General features: G+C 34.6%; 1 protein-coding gene across 1 annotated transcript in view; it reads right to left on the reverse strand.

Annotated features, from left to right (window-relative positions):
- The window catches only part of IFT74 (intraflagellar transport 74), an 86,056-nt gene that overhangs the window by 11,535 nt on the left and 60,150 nt on the right, over positions 1-14,371 (reverse strand). The window contains exons 14-16 of the mRNA XM_027616727.2: positions 8,666-8,719; positions 6,984-7,081; positions 6,023-6,149 (exon numbers count right to left, since the gene is read on the reverse strand). Of these exons, the coding sequence (XP_027472528.1) occupies positions 6,023-6,149; positions 6,984-7,081; positions 8,666-8,719 (279 nt within the window). The remainder of the gene's footprint in view (positions 1-6,022; positions 6,150-6,983; positions 7,082-8,665; positions 8,720-14,371) is intronic.

Genomic DNA, 14,371 nt, shown 5'->3' on the forward strand with positions numbered 1-14,371 from the left:
CAGACACTTAACTGACTGAGCCACCCAGGAGCCCCATCAGAAAGGTCATTTGCCCAAGGTCACACAGCCAGTCAGGCTTTGGTGCTGAGTGATATTCTTTTCTTTTCTTTTTGCTGAGTGATATTATCATGTTTATGAAAGGTTCATTTTTAAAACAGCAAATGTTAATGATTCAGAAAGATGCCTCAATGAGGAACAGTGAGCTATGAGAAAGGAACAGTAACACTTGCTCAATTTTGCTATTCAGACTTCCCCAGGCATCATTCTTTGTTTTGCTTTTCTTACAGCTATCCAAGTAAAATGTGATTAGAGCAAACTAAAAAATGGATACTAAAATGGAGCTGAAATACATATATGTATCATGCACATCCAGATGAAGATATCTGAATTCAAACCTGCCTAAGCTAGTTTCCCCTCTCCCATGTTCCCAGGGCTAGGTATGACAATAATCCTAACATCCCAAACAGTTACTTGTTTGTATACAGAGGCATGTAGTGATATACATTTTCATCCTTGAACACTTTGCTTTCACTTTACCTCTATTTTAAAGTAGGGATATGAATAGCCTCAGAAAAATATGGTGATATTTCAGAGTATTAAAAGCCAAATGTGAACATCTTTCTTTTATTACTTAGAGATTTAGGGGTGAAAGATTTTTATAATAAAAATAACAAAGTTTAATCTTATAGTGGGATGTATTATTCCCTGTATATATGCATTATTTTTCTCTGGCATTTTTCATTGTTTTTTCTTTATGTTGCATTTTTGCAGTTTAACTATGATGGGCTTAGGTAAGGGATTTTTAATATCAATCATGTTTGGGGTTCAATGAGCGTCTTAGATCTGTAAAACTTGGTTTTTCATCAAATTTGGGAAATTTTCAGCCATTATTGTTTCTTCAACTATCTTTTCTCCCCTATTCTCTGTGCTTCCACTCCTTCTGGGACTCCAATTATATGTATGTCAGACTGCCTGAAACTGTCCCACAGATCATTTAGGTTCTGCTCATTTTTATTCCTTCTCCAGATTATATTATTTTTATTGATCCTCAAGTTCACTGACTCTTCACCTGGTTCTTTTTTGTAATTTTTATTTTTCTGTGGGATTCTCCATCTGTTCATCTGTTATGATTTTATTTTCCTTTAAATCCTTAAATATGTTTCTAAACACTTAAAGTCTTCTGTTAATTTCAACATCTGGATTATCTTAGGTTTAATGTTTATTAACTGCTTTTCCCCTTGACTCAATTTTCCTATAAATTTTTATAGTATAATTGACACTTTAAATGACCTGTTGTAGAGATTCTGGATTATATTGTGCTCCTTTGAAAAGTGTTGACTTACATTAAATGAGCAATAAACTTTGCTGAACTAAAACCCTAAACTTTTCTCCTTTGGAGTAGGCAGTATGTAAAATCTCTATACTCAGCTCTTTCAACTTCTAACTGCTGCTTTTTTCTAGACCTTCTAAAGTTTACCCAAATGCTTACATAGTTCACTGGTCAGATTAGGATCTGAATAGAGTTTATGTGTGGATTTTGGCACTTTGTTGCCCTCTTACCATGACGTCTCCCTCTATGTGGGGAGGGCATTAAGTTGGCTTCTTCATATAAAATTTAGCAAAATTTACTTGGAATTGAGTTTTATTATCTATACAGATTCTCTAATGGGAAAATCAAATACAAAGCTGCTATTAAACCTTCTTCTTCTACCTATGAAACCAGAGAGATTATGGATTAAAATATAGGTGGAAGGTAACATTACAGTAAAAATATCATGTTCAAAATTGAATGACTCTCTATGTATAACAATTATCATAGAGCATAAGCTATCAAATAGTTTTTTTAAGGCTTCAAAAGAGAGTGATTTAAGAAAGGAAGTTTTTCCCAACCAAATTGAAATTGGTATAATTAAACTTGAGCATTTCCTTTTGTCCCTTGAAGAGTCTTAAAATCCAACCATATTGACATATATGTTACAAAAAAACATATGGCTATATGGCCTTAAATGTTGTTGAGTGTGTTTTGTTTTGTTGGATTCATATCTCAACTAGGGTCGAAAACAATTAAAATGAAAATCAAAGTGCTAAATCAAAGTTACTGAGGCTTATGGTGTTTCAATGCTCCAAAAAGAAAATGTATGTAGCTTGTATATTTTGACTGTTCAGTGAAATGTTACTGAACTCTAACTGAAGTTTAATTTGAAGATCTATTAGGGACATACATTTAGGAGCTATACAAACTGCTTTTCCTAGAGAAAGGGAGAAGATGGTTGGTATAGGGTAAAGTTTATCTTCCTTTAACAGCAAGTCCCCTTGAAAAGCTACAAACTTCTCCAGGGGAAGAGACAGGAAGAGGATGCAGACTAGTTCCTTCTGATATGCTATGAAGTCGCACGGTTTACTAAGCAGTGTGTACACAGTAGCAAAGTCTCAGAAGGAACCACTTTGACACGGGGAAATGTTTCTGAAATATTCTGCCATCAGTGCATTTGTTTATTCCCTGGAGTTTCCTTTCCAAAAATATAAATAAAAACTACTGCTGACAGATTCCTTGCCTCTTTACTCATGCAATACACCAGTGTTTTGCAATCTCTTTTTTCCCCATTATTGTCCACCCCAAGGAGTCTTCTGTAGACTATTTTTTTCCTAATCACCACCCTCCCATGAAACTTGTACAGTGACCCTTTTGGGGGGCCACTAACCATTATATTCAAGATTTTTTACTCTCCCTCCAAGAAATAATTTTGTCCCTTTGGGAATAATATTGGCTCATTAAGAAACAGAGTACATGAAGAAAATCAACCCTACATAACCCCAATTTTCCTGATTTTAATTTTTAATTTAATTTTTAATTATATAGAAATTAATTTAATTTTTAATTATATAGAATTATATAAAGTCTATATAAATTCTATATGATTTCCAATTATAAATGCAAGAGCCAAAGGGAGGCAATTCACAAAGTGGGAATGTAAAATTCATTATCTCTGAAAGGTGAACAAGAATAGTATAGACTTTTTTTTTTTAAAAGATTTTATTTATTTATTTGACAGAGAGAGAGACAGCGAGGGAAGGAACACAAGCAGGGGGAGTGGGAGAGGGAGAAGCAGCCTCTCCCTTGAGCAGGGAGCCCGATGCGGGGCTCGATCCAGGACCCTGGGACCATGACCTGAGCCGAAGGCAGACGCTTAACAACTGAGCCACCCAGGCACCCCGAATAGTATAGACTTCTTATGGCGACTTCTAGATACAAGAAAATTTTGATGGGGGATGGTGTTAAGAGAGGGAAAATAATTTATATGCTTGGTTTAAATTAATACTTAAAAATAACTGAGTAAATGAAATTAATCGTAGGGGCCAGAAAATTCAAACCTTAATAAGGAAAATATTCAGTAAAACCCTTATCCTAGTAATAAACTCAAATAAAATTAAAGCTCGTTCTCATTCTTTTCAACCCTACATCACTGGAGAAAATATAATGACTAGTTTTTAAAAGGAAATGTAAACACAAAGTATAAAAGTATGAAAGGATCAAAGTCCTGATAATTGAATTCATTTCCTGGTATTGATATTTACTTTTTAAAAAATGTGTTTCTCAACAGTCATTATACAAAGACAGCTTAAAGGAGGCAAAAACTTTAAACTGAAATTGACTTTAGATAAATGAAAACCTTAAAACTACCATCTAAAACACAAAACAGATATTTCCTAGATGGAATAATTAAAGATAAAATTCTTTGGCTTATAGAAAGAAGAAAATAAAGATGTAAAAATACTCATATCTGAAAAGATCTCGAAGAGATATTTGCACACCCATGTTCACTAGAGCATGAATTACAATAATCGAGAGGTAAAAACAACCTAAATGTCATCAATGAATGAATAAAAAGTGTAATACATACATTCTATAGAACATTATTCAGCCTTAAAAAAAAGGAAATCCTGTCACATGTTACAACACTGATGAACCTCGAGGACATTATGATAAGTAAAATATCCATTCACAAAAAGACAAATATTGCATGATTCCACTTATAAGAGGTACTTAGAGTAGTTAAACTCATAGAAACAAAGTAGAATGTGGTTAGCAGAGGATGGAGATGAGAGGGAAATGGACAGTTGTTCAATGGGTAGAAGTTTCAGTTTTGCAAGATGAAAAAGTTCTAGACATCTGTTGCTCAACATTGTACTTACAGTTAATGGTTAAGATGATATATTTTATGTTATGTGTTTTTTATTACAATTTAAAAAATTCTGATAGTCAAACCAATAGTAGGTATAAATCAAATTCAGAACATAACTTCTCTAGTTTCTTAGCATATAAATTCAGATATACAAATAAAACTATAGCAAACAAACTAAATAAATCTTGGCAGATAAAATATACTTTATAAAATAACTATTGTCCACCCATATCATCAATCTAAATTCAACTGTATATTAATAACATTCAGCATACTTTTATAAGTCTATAATCCTTATATAAAACTCCCAGGTAACTGCATTTTAGAATGCAGAATTCTTCAGATTTTAGAAAAGTAATATAGCACATATATAACTCCCACAGCAGGGCTTAAGGCAGCATCCTGTCATCAAGTACATAACTATTTCTGCAGCAAAAATTATGAACAGTCACATTAGGTAGGATAATTAAAGACTATAAATAGCCTCATATCAGTTCAGGTCAGGTCAGGTTTTGCTGCCAGGAGCTTTTTAGATTTGGGAATTCCAGATAAATAAATATTGTGGATCCATTATTCCAATTCAAGAATCCCAACATTTTTAAGTTAGCAAATATTAATTCCTTTTTTTTTTTTTAAAGATCTTATTTATTTATTTGACAGAGAGAGACACAGTGAGAGAGGGAACACAAGCAGGGGGAGTGGGAGAGGGAGAAGCAGGCTTCCCACCGAGCAGGTGGGAATGATGCGGGGCTCGATCCCAGGACTCTGGGATCATGACCTGAGCCGAAGGCAGATGCTTAACGACTGAGCCACCCAGGTGCCCCAGCAAATATTAATTCTTTATTCCTCATAATTTCACTAACTGCCAGTGTAATTCCAGGTAGGAAAAAAAAACATGGCTAATTCAAAATCACCACACACCAGCATAAAAAAACACCCATAGTTAGAAACCATCAATTCAAGAACCAAAGATTCTATACAAATTTTGACTTTATCCTAAACTCTCTTTTTTCTTTTGAGTGTAGCTGACATACTACTCTTTCAGCTCTATTTTGTGTATTTGTTTTTAATCTCTATCTGCACTGTCCAAATGACAGCCATTAGCCACATTCGGCTTTTTAACATTTGACTATGTCTAGTCCCAAGTTGAGATGGGCTGTAACTGCAAAATCTCACTGATCATTTTTGTACTGATTACATGTTTAAACAATAATCTTTTGGATAAACTGATTAAATAAAAATATATTATTAAAATTCACCTGTCTGTTTACTTTTATAACCTACCTACTAGGAAATTTAAAATTATATATGTGGCTGGCATCACATTTCTGCTGTAAAGTGTTGCTCTGGTATCATGTCGGTTATAATGGCTGAAACTAATTATAATTAAAATATTCCTTCCTCGAGGATTCCTCTCCTAACTACCCAAGACTGGGGTGGATATGAACCCAATGTAATTCTATTGCTCCTTATCCTTCTATCATAGTACTGTTTCATTATATTTTAGTTGATTTTTGTCATTATTCCACCAAGCTGAAAGTTTCTTGAGGAAAGAGACTGGATTTTTTTTTTTTTAATCTCTGTGTACCTACGTTATAGCACAGGCATAGAGCAAGCATTCAGTAAATGTTAAAAATGAATCAGAATGTCCCAATGAAATACTATTAAGTTGATGTGAAAAGTCACACAAAATTCTGAGGCTATAAATGACTAGAGCAATAAGCAATCATAAATTATATTCTCAGCCTTTCAAAAATATCAACTAAAATGCCATTAAATTTTTAAAGTTTCAATTTGTGACAGAAAAAAACAGGATATTAAAATCTATGTTTTCTCACCTGAAGTCAAATTCCTAGCTGTACTTTGTGATTTCTGCATTTCCGTAGATTTAAAATTGAGATCATCCTGCATCATCTTCAGCTCTTGATTGGTGATAGAAGAGATCTGTTTCATACGATTTATATTCTGTATTTGTAGAGAAATAAAAATGGAAAAAATTCGACTGATTTGGTTCTCCAAGAAAACTCTTGGAAAACACTGCTAAACAGCTAGATGTTCTGAATCGGTATTCTTTTTTGAAATACATCATTTATCATGTATGTTTTATGTATGTTTAGAAAAATATAGTGAGATTAAAAGTCAGGTTTTTGCAATAAGGAGAGACTAAACTAAAGCTAATGTAAAAGAAACAATTCTGAATTTTATCTCACTGTAGAAGAAATTCAAATACACTCTTTTAAGAACTGCTTGGAGTCTTAAGACACATAGAATATTTAAAAAAGACTGCACATTTTTCCTTCTATTCCACCACTCATTAGTAGCTGCTCAATAAACACTTTTTTATGAATCAAGATATTCCTGGATAACCTATACTCTTGTAGGTTCTTAAAAGAAAAGAATCCCTTCTATTCATAATACAAATGACTGTGTAAAAATGTATCAACATTTTCCATTAGAACATCTAGATTTTGAAGTTTCTGTGCAAACGTTACTTCTCCAAGTTCAGATACGTTAACGATGGAAGAATATCATAATAATTACTCTGAATTGGGCCCTTACTTACTGCTAAAAATTGACATTATACATATCTCATCCTTTTCCCCTATCATCCATAGCTGAATTTTGCTAGAAATACACAAATTAATAGCTTAAAGAAATAAAATAATAAGCAAGGGAATTTAAAGGAAACAGATTAAATGAACAGATGCAATAGTGAACCACTGCATTTTCTGAGCTGTATTTGGAAAGGTTATCATAGTAAAAATAATGAGGATGCTAAGACAGGTACATGGTACTCACTCTACTACAGTGCTCCAAAAGTGCAACAATGCTGGCTTCTATCTGTGCCTTCCTTTCCAGTTCCTGATTCTTAGTTTCATCAAAAGTCTCAATAAAAGCTGCAGATTCAAAATATAATGAGAAGCTACTGTTAATGTAGTTAACACTATATAAGTTCTGATCTATAGATCTTAACAGTACTTTCTAGAAATTCAAAGCAAATTTTAAATTATCACTATGTAATCTTTTATTAACCCAAGGGTAATTAAATTACTCAATAAGAATATTTCTACATACTTTCAAGCTTTTAAAGCTTAATAGTTATGATCTTAATACAAATAAACTAAAGGCTAAAAATTCAGGCTCAGAAGTAACAGCTGATATTAAGGAGAACATAAAAAGTCTGTTTTTACAGATCTCCTTGATATATCTATAATTATTCATACTTACAATTAGCCACTAATTTTAATATGGAAAATAGTTGCTAATTACCTATTTCATCTGAAAATGAGTATTTTCTTTAAAATGTTGCATTAATCTCAACTAAGTAAATTAAATAATTTATTCACATTATAAATATTCTAAGAAATCTTCCTTTCTCTTGTCTAATATAGAATCAGTACATAATTTACTTTTTTATATTCTTAAGGCATTTCTATGGCTCTTTCAAAAATAAAAACTTACAGTTAAAATAACTTTACTGTTAGCAAGAAACAGCGAATTAATTTTCAGATGATTTTTGGTCCTTGCTGAGTTTTTTTTTTTTAAAGATTTTATTTATTTATTTGACAGAGAGAGGGAGAGAGACAGCGAGAGAGGGAACACAAGCAGGGGCAGAGGTAGAGGGAGAAGCAGGCTTCCTGTGGAGCAGGGAACCCAATGCAGGGCTCGATCCCAGGATCCCGGGATCACGACCTGAGCCGAAGGCAGACACTTAACGATTGAGCCACCCAGGCGCCCCAAGTACTTGCTGAGATTTTAAAGAAATCTTGGGATATTGTTAAATCAGAGTTGGCAATTACTACTTTATGGCATGCTTCTATGAAGGTAACAATTGACATTGGACCAATAAAACTTTACATTCTAGCAAAAATGATTATTAAAAAGGGAAACCAGTAAAAAAAAAAAAAAAGAAACCAGTAACAGATAATAAAGATCAATTTTTAAAAATTTATGAATGTACAATGCAATTAAGTTTAAGTAAAGCTCTACTTACAAAGTTAAGGTTTTTAAAAAAGTAAATGAGAAGCTGCAACAGAAGGCTACTAAAGCTACAGTCTGTAACAGAACCAAGTAACAAGATCTGAGGTAAAGGCTGATAAATAATGAGAGAAAGTATTATGAAAAGCTAAAAAAAAGGCAAAAGATACTAAAGATGAATACAGTGAAGCAGGAAAAAAAGAACATTCAACATTCAATCAGTAAGTGGTCTCTATACAAACAATAAATGTAAGTACTAGCTTTAGAATCTATCCCTAGCACAAAACTACTCATACATACACAAACGTACAAAATCTTTTTTTAAAATTCTCTACCCATTCCTAAATCATGCTAGATATTTATTAACTCTTCAAGGCAAATACTTTGAATGTCCACACTTCTGCATTTATTATTAGTCACTGTATCTGCCCAAAATGAAATCTCTGATTTGGTAAGCATGAACAGATATCTGAGAATATTTTCATATCAGTAAGGTCACTTACTGTCCATATTTTCCTCTCGTTTTTTTAGTTCCTTGTACTTCTGATTCATTTCGCCTATAAGAGATACAAAATATAACATCAATTTCAAAAACTCCAGACACAGTGCTCTAAATGTAAAATATTTCTTAGGTTTTTCAGTATACCAATAGTTACTGAATATTCGATATTTTCAATTCAGTGAAATTCTTTTAATTAACATACAATCTTTTAAAACAACTATGTATGTCTGTTTGATAATTCAGAAAAAACAATCTCCTGACTGGAAAAGACTAAATGCTTTCCAATGGTTCTCTATTTCAGTCCCAACTTGGACCCACTCAACCTGCACATGAACAATACTGGTGGTGGGAAACATAAGCTCCCCAAAAAGTTCATTCCCATCTTTGAACAACTCACAACAGCCGGCAAAATAGCAAAGTAACCTCCCTCACAGACCTTAAAGTCTACAAAGACTGAACAAGCAATTAGAATTGCTACCATATGAAAAAGGGTGCTGTAAGAGCACAAAGACAACTTATCTAGTTAAGGAATTTCCAGGAAATTTCTCTAAGGAAGTAATAGTTAAGCTAAATTATAAAGAACAAATGAATAGGAGTTACCTGGTTGAAACAGAGAAGAGGTTCAAAGTCAAAGCATTGCAAGTAGAGAAACCCGAAAGTGAGGATGAGTATGGCAGCACAAAGAACTGAAAGAGTGGTATGGCTGAGGCAGAGAATGTGAAGTGAAAAAGTGGCACAAAGAGGAGGCAAATGATGAGAGACCTTATAAGACACATATTATAAAAGTTTGGACTTCCACCTAAGGACAATGGTAAAACTATTGAAGAATTTTAAGCAGGGGAATAAAATGATCAATTTGCATTTCTGAAAAATATTTCTGGTTGAATGAATAAAAGGCAAGTAATACTGGAGGCAATATAACCAGTTAGGAGGTTGTCACAGTAATCCAGGCAAAAGATGAAGGTTTCTTGGAGTAGAGCAGTGGCAATTAGGATGGAAACTAGATTTTTCAATCCAGTCACTTAAGAGCCAGAGTAAATAGATTTTGTATAACTCTTGGGTTTCTGGCTTGGGCAACTGAAGACATGCTAGTATTATTAACTAAAAAGAGAAGCAAGTTTAGGAACAAGTTGCTTACAACAGGTTTGGACATGTTGCATTTAATATATGTGGAAGACATGTTTAAAAGGGCAAAAATCCGGGGTGGCTGAGTGGCTCAGATGGTTAAGCGTCTGCCTTCGGCTCGGGTCATGATCCCTGGGATCGAGCTCCTCATCGGGCTCCCTGCTCAGTGTGGAGCCTGCTTCTCCCTCTGCCTCTCTCTCTCTCTCTCTCTCTCTCTGACTCTCATGAATATATAAATAAAACATTTTAAAAATAAAAAAAAAAATAAAAGGGCAAAAATCCAAGACCCTGACAAATGGATGAAGCTGGACACTTTAGCAGCATAAAGGGGCCATTAACAGAGGTAGATCATGATTATTTTATAACAAACGGATTTTCCGTGTAACAAAAACTGAGTTTTGGAAGGACACCACTATTCCCCTAGACTAGTGAGACCCTGTGTTCTCAGGGTCCCAGGTAGAGAAAGCAGAATAAATTTACACTTGCAACAACCTGTAATTTCTTTATCTAAGTCAGTCAATTTTTAGGATTCTGGAAAAACTAATTAAGATGATGCCCAGTAAGGATGGCGAGAATAACAGACTTGAGATTCCTAAGGTGGTTCCTGATAAGAAGCTGGCACATTTAGAACTTTAAGGGTTCAAAAAAAAAATCAGGGGAGCCAAAAGTTACAGTGCAGAGGTTAAAATGCAACGGTCAGCCTGTGTTCTGTATAAACTCCTACGCAGTGTTTTCAAGTACTGGCTAAAGTTAGGAAGTAGAGGAAGACTGTTGGGTTAGAGCCTCGAATTACATGGAGGCATGGACTTTGTTATTAATAACAAATTTGTATATGATTAAGTTTTTTCAAAAATAGATTATAGACAAATTAAAATTATGTCACCATTCACACTCACTTTATGGCAATAATTTTTGAGCGGGAAACAAAGACTTAGGGCTGGAATACCCTCCATAGGAGGGTAATATGCATGGAAATGTTATACAACGTATGTGAAGTAGCAGAAAAGCTAGTTTCTGCTGAACCTGCCACATCCTAGGTTTCTAAGAACGTCCTGGTTGTCTGAGAAGTCCCACTCTTCAGAGATTGGTTAGGCATTAAGGGATTAGGAGGAAGGTCTGCATCCTAGGCTTTATAAAAATTTAACTACCATCTTATCTTTCTTCTTACAAACTTAAAAGAATCTCCTATACGTGCTTTTTAAAATTCCTCATCTTGCTATCAGACCTCAAGATACTGTAATGAGGCTTCTCCTTCTGCCATCCCAATGAAATTTCTCTCAGTAAGACTGACTCCTTAATTATCAAATCCAAGGGGCAGTTCCCAGTTTTTATTTCACCCCACAATATCTGACACTATTGATACATTCTTCCTTCTTTTCAAATCTTTTCCTTATGTATTTTTGTTGTTGGGGTGGGAACTTCTTTGGTTTTTCTTACTCTCAGATCACTCCTTATGTCTTCTCTTCATGGCTTTCCCTTTCTTCTACATTTAAATTCTGGTTTCTGCTTTTAGTTGACTTCTAATACTACATTACACCCAGAAAAATCCACTCATTCTTGTGGTTTAAGAACTCTTAAATTTGACCTTTTCCCTAATTTTCTGATTATTTTATCCAACTGCTTACTAGATACATTCATATGGGTATCTTTCAGGACATTCTAACAGTATATTCATAATTAAACTCATCAGTCTTCCCTTACAAAGTATGCACCTCTCCGTATTCCCTATTATATTTGGAAGTCCTTGGTCACACACTTATCATCCAAGTCAGAAACCTGGGAGAATATTCTTTTCTTCTCTTCTCAAATCCATGTTCTTAATTGTCATCAGACTGAGCTAGAAGACATATCTGGTCAATGTCTCCAGCTACACAGCTGGCCAGCTGGATTAGATAGGACAGAGATCCCATATATCTTAGTAGATTCCCAAGCTTCATAAAACCTCTTCCTGTATCACTGTTGCTAAGAGGAAAAGAGATCAGGGAACTAGTGAACTCCTCCAGTTTGCGATTTCTCAGTTGGAGGATTCATATCTGAGTGGCCCATGAGAAGCAATGTACAGATGTGGACAGTCCTAAGATAAGGTAAAATACAGGAGTTATTACCAAATCTATTCTTAGATTTACTCTCATAGGAGAGGACAAGATCATATATTGGGGATGCTAATCAGTATGTCACACTGGAGGTGCAAAAGCAGGCAAGTAAAAGGGTCTAAAGTAGTAAGATTCAGGAGACCAAAGGAGAAGGAAGAGGGCACATTGATAAAATAAGGGTTATTTTAGAGCTGTCCTCAAATTCTTAACATTTGATCTAATTATAGTTCTACATAATTTATTTATTCCAAATTTACTGAATGCCTGCTATGTGCCAGATACTGTAGCAGGTGCTGGGGAAATCAAAATGAACAAGATAGTTACAACTCTATCCTAGAAGAGCTTACAAATTATTAGATGTACAAAACCAAAAGTTACAATGGAACATAAGTGCTCTAAATGAGGTATGTATGAAATCCAAAAATAAGCAGATAGGTGAAAGACTTCAGCAGGTTCTTATATAGAGAAAATATTGTACCAGCAAGGCACTCTAACAGGTAATGTAGGAATTACAGAGATGAAGAAGACCTTTGCCTTCAAGACATTTATACTCTACCAATACAAGTACCCCAAAATTATAAACTATAAATTCAGGCTTTTTTCCCTCATGTGGAGGAAAAAATAAATGGGTATGGACTATTACAAAAGACTTGGAAACCTGTAGAGAGGGTATCATTGTTTTCTGAGGCTCTCTGCCATAGAAAGCTAGTGGAGTAAGGGAGATATGCTTTTCTTGCACTACCAAGGGACTGAGTAGCACCACAGCCTCCTTTGTCCTCACTGCCAGTTCATCTGACTCTTTTCCACCATCCAATGTTCCCTTGATTCTAGGCTTACAGAGCTATCTTGACTTTTATATTCTGAGAAGTAGTTCTGACCCTGGAGAAGGTCTGAGTACCATTTCCCCCCCATCTTCTATCTTGATTAATATATAAAAAGCCGTATGCTAATGACTCTTCTGGCCTCAAGCTCCCCAAATTGGCAGGCCTACTGATTTTGGAGGTGAAAGAGCAGCAAAAAGAAAATAAAATTAGAGAAGGGGGCCAAGAATAAAACCCCAAAGGACTTCTGCATATCCAAATTCTTCCTATGTAGCACTTGGGGTCCTTCTGAGGCAAGCTAAGTCTCCCCAGTGCCTTTGAGTGTTCGATACTTTTGAATGTTCCTTATGTGACATGGTTTTAGTCTCTACCATTCTGCTCATTCTACTCTTAGTGAGTTCCAGTTTTTTTTTTTTTTTAATCCCTTTTAAAGTATAATGCCAAGGGGTGCCTCAGTCAGTTAAGCGTCCAACTCTTGATTTCAGCTCAGGTCATCTCAGGGCCATGAGACTGGGCTCTGTGCTGGGCGTAGAGCCTACTTAAGATTTTCTCCCTCTGTCCCCTACAAGAAAGGAGAGGAGAGGAGAGGGGAGGGGAGGGGAGGGGAGGAGAGGGAAAGGAAAGGAAAGAATAATGCCAAGAAATTTAGGATTCGAAACTATCACTTCCCACAGTCTACATATTCATCTTTCTGTTAATGCAACCTAGGATTTCAGCTGTTTTGGAGGCTATAACACATTAATTCATACTGAGTTATTGTTTAAATCTCCGCTAACATTTTCACATATTTTAGTAAGCCAGGACACTTTCTCTTCCCCTTTCCTACTTCGATTTTAATCACTTTGGGGTTCCTATTAAATTCTATCTTTTTATATTCAGTTTCTCTCTCCAACCTACTTTTCACCTGTCATTAGAGCAGTAAGTAGTAATCAAGTATATCAAACTGGTATGCTAAAATGAGTCCATATAAGTTTAATGTTTTAAGCTAACTTTTGGCTTCAGGCTTCATCCAACTTATCAACCATACATTCTCTGCAAAATGTTTTAAATTTTGGCAGGCAAGTTTCTTTACAGCTATGTAGACCAAGTCTGATAATACTATTTCTACACACTGGAGGCACTTTAAAAATATATAATAAAAATTCTCTAAATATGTAAAAGTTGAAATTATTGCTAAAAGCCTCACCATATAAAGAAAAGAAAAAGGATCATGAAGACATTTGTTTTAACAGAGTAATGTCAATAAAACTGGATGGTATAATAAGTAGTCCATGGAATATATTAAACACAATGTAACTTCTTAATTATTTCCTAAAGCAGTGGTTATAAACTTTAGCAGAATCAAAAGGAGGGGCTGCTGAAACACAAATTGCTAAACCCTATCCCTACATTTCAGACTCAGTAGCTCTGAGGTGGAGCCTGAGATTTTGTTACAGATGGTGCTCACGTACCTGATCTGGAAATAATAGCATCATTCTAATGAAAAATACAAAATGTAGTTTAACCAATCTTCAACTTGAACAATAAGAAATGATTCATTCTTCTTCATTGAATGTATATTGAATCTCTATAGAATGGCAATGTATAAATGCCATTTGACATCTCAGATACCAGAATATAAACCAGCTGGAAACTGAATCGATTATTTTATATATCCTGGGGAAAATA

Source organism: Zalophus californianus, chromosome 13, assembly GCF_009762305.2.
Source record: "Zalophus californianus isolate mZalCal1 chromosome 13, mZalCal1.pri.v2, whole genome shotgun sequence".
NCBI lineage: Eukaryota > Metazoa > Chordata > Mammalia > Carnivora > Otariidae > Zalophus > Zalophus californianus.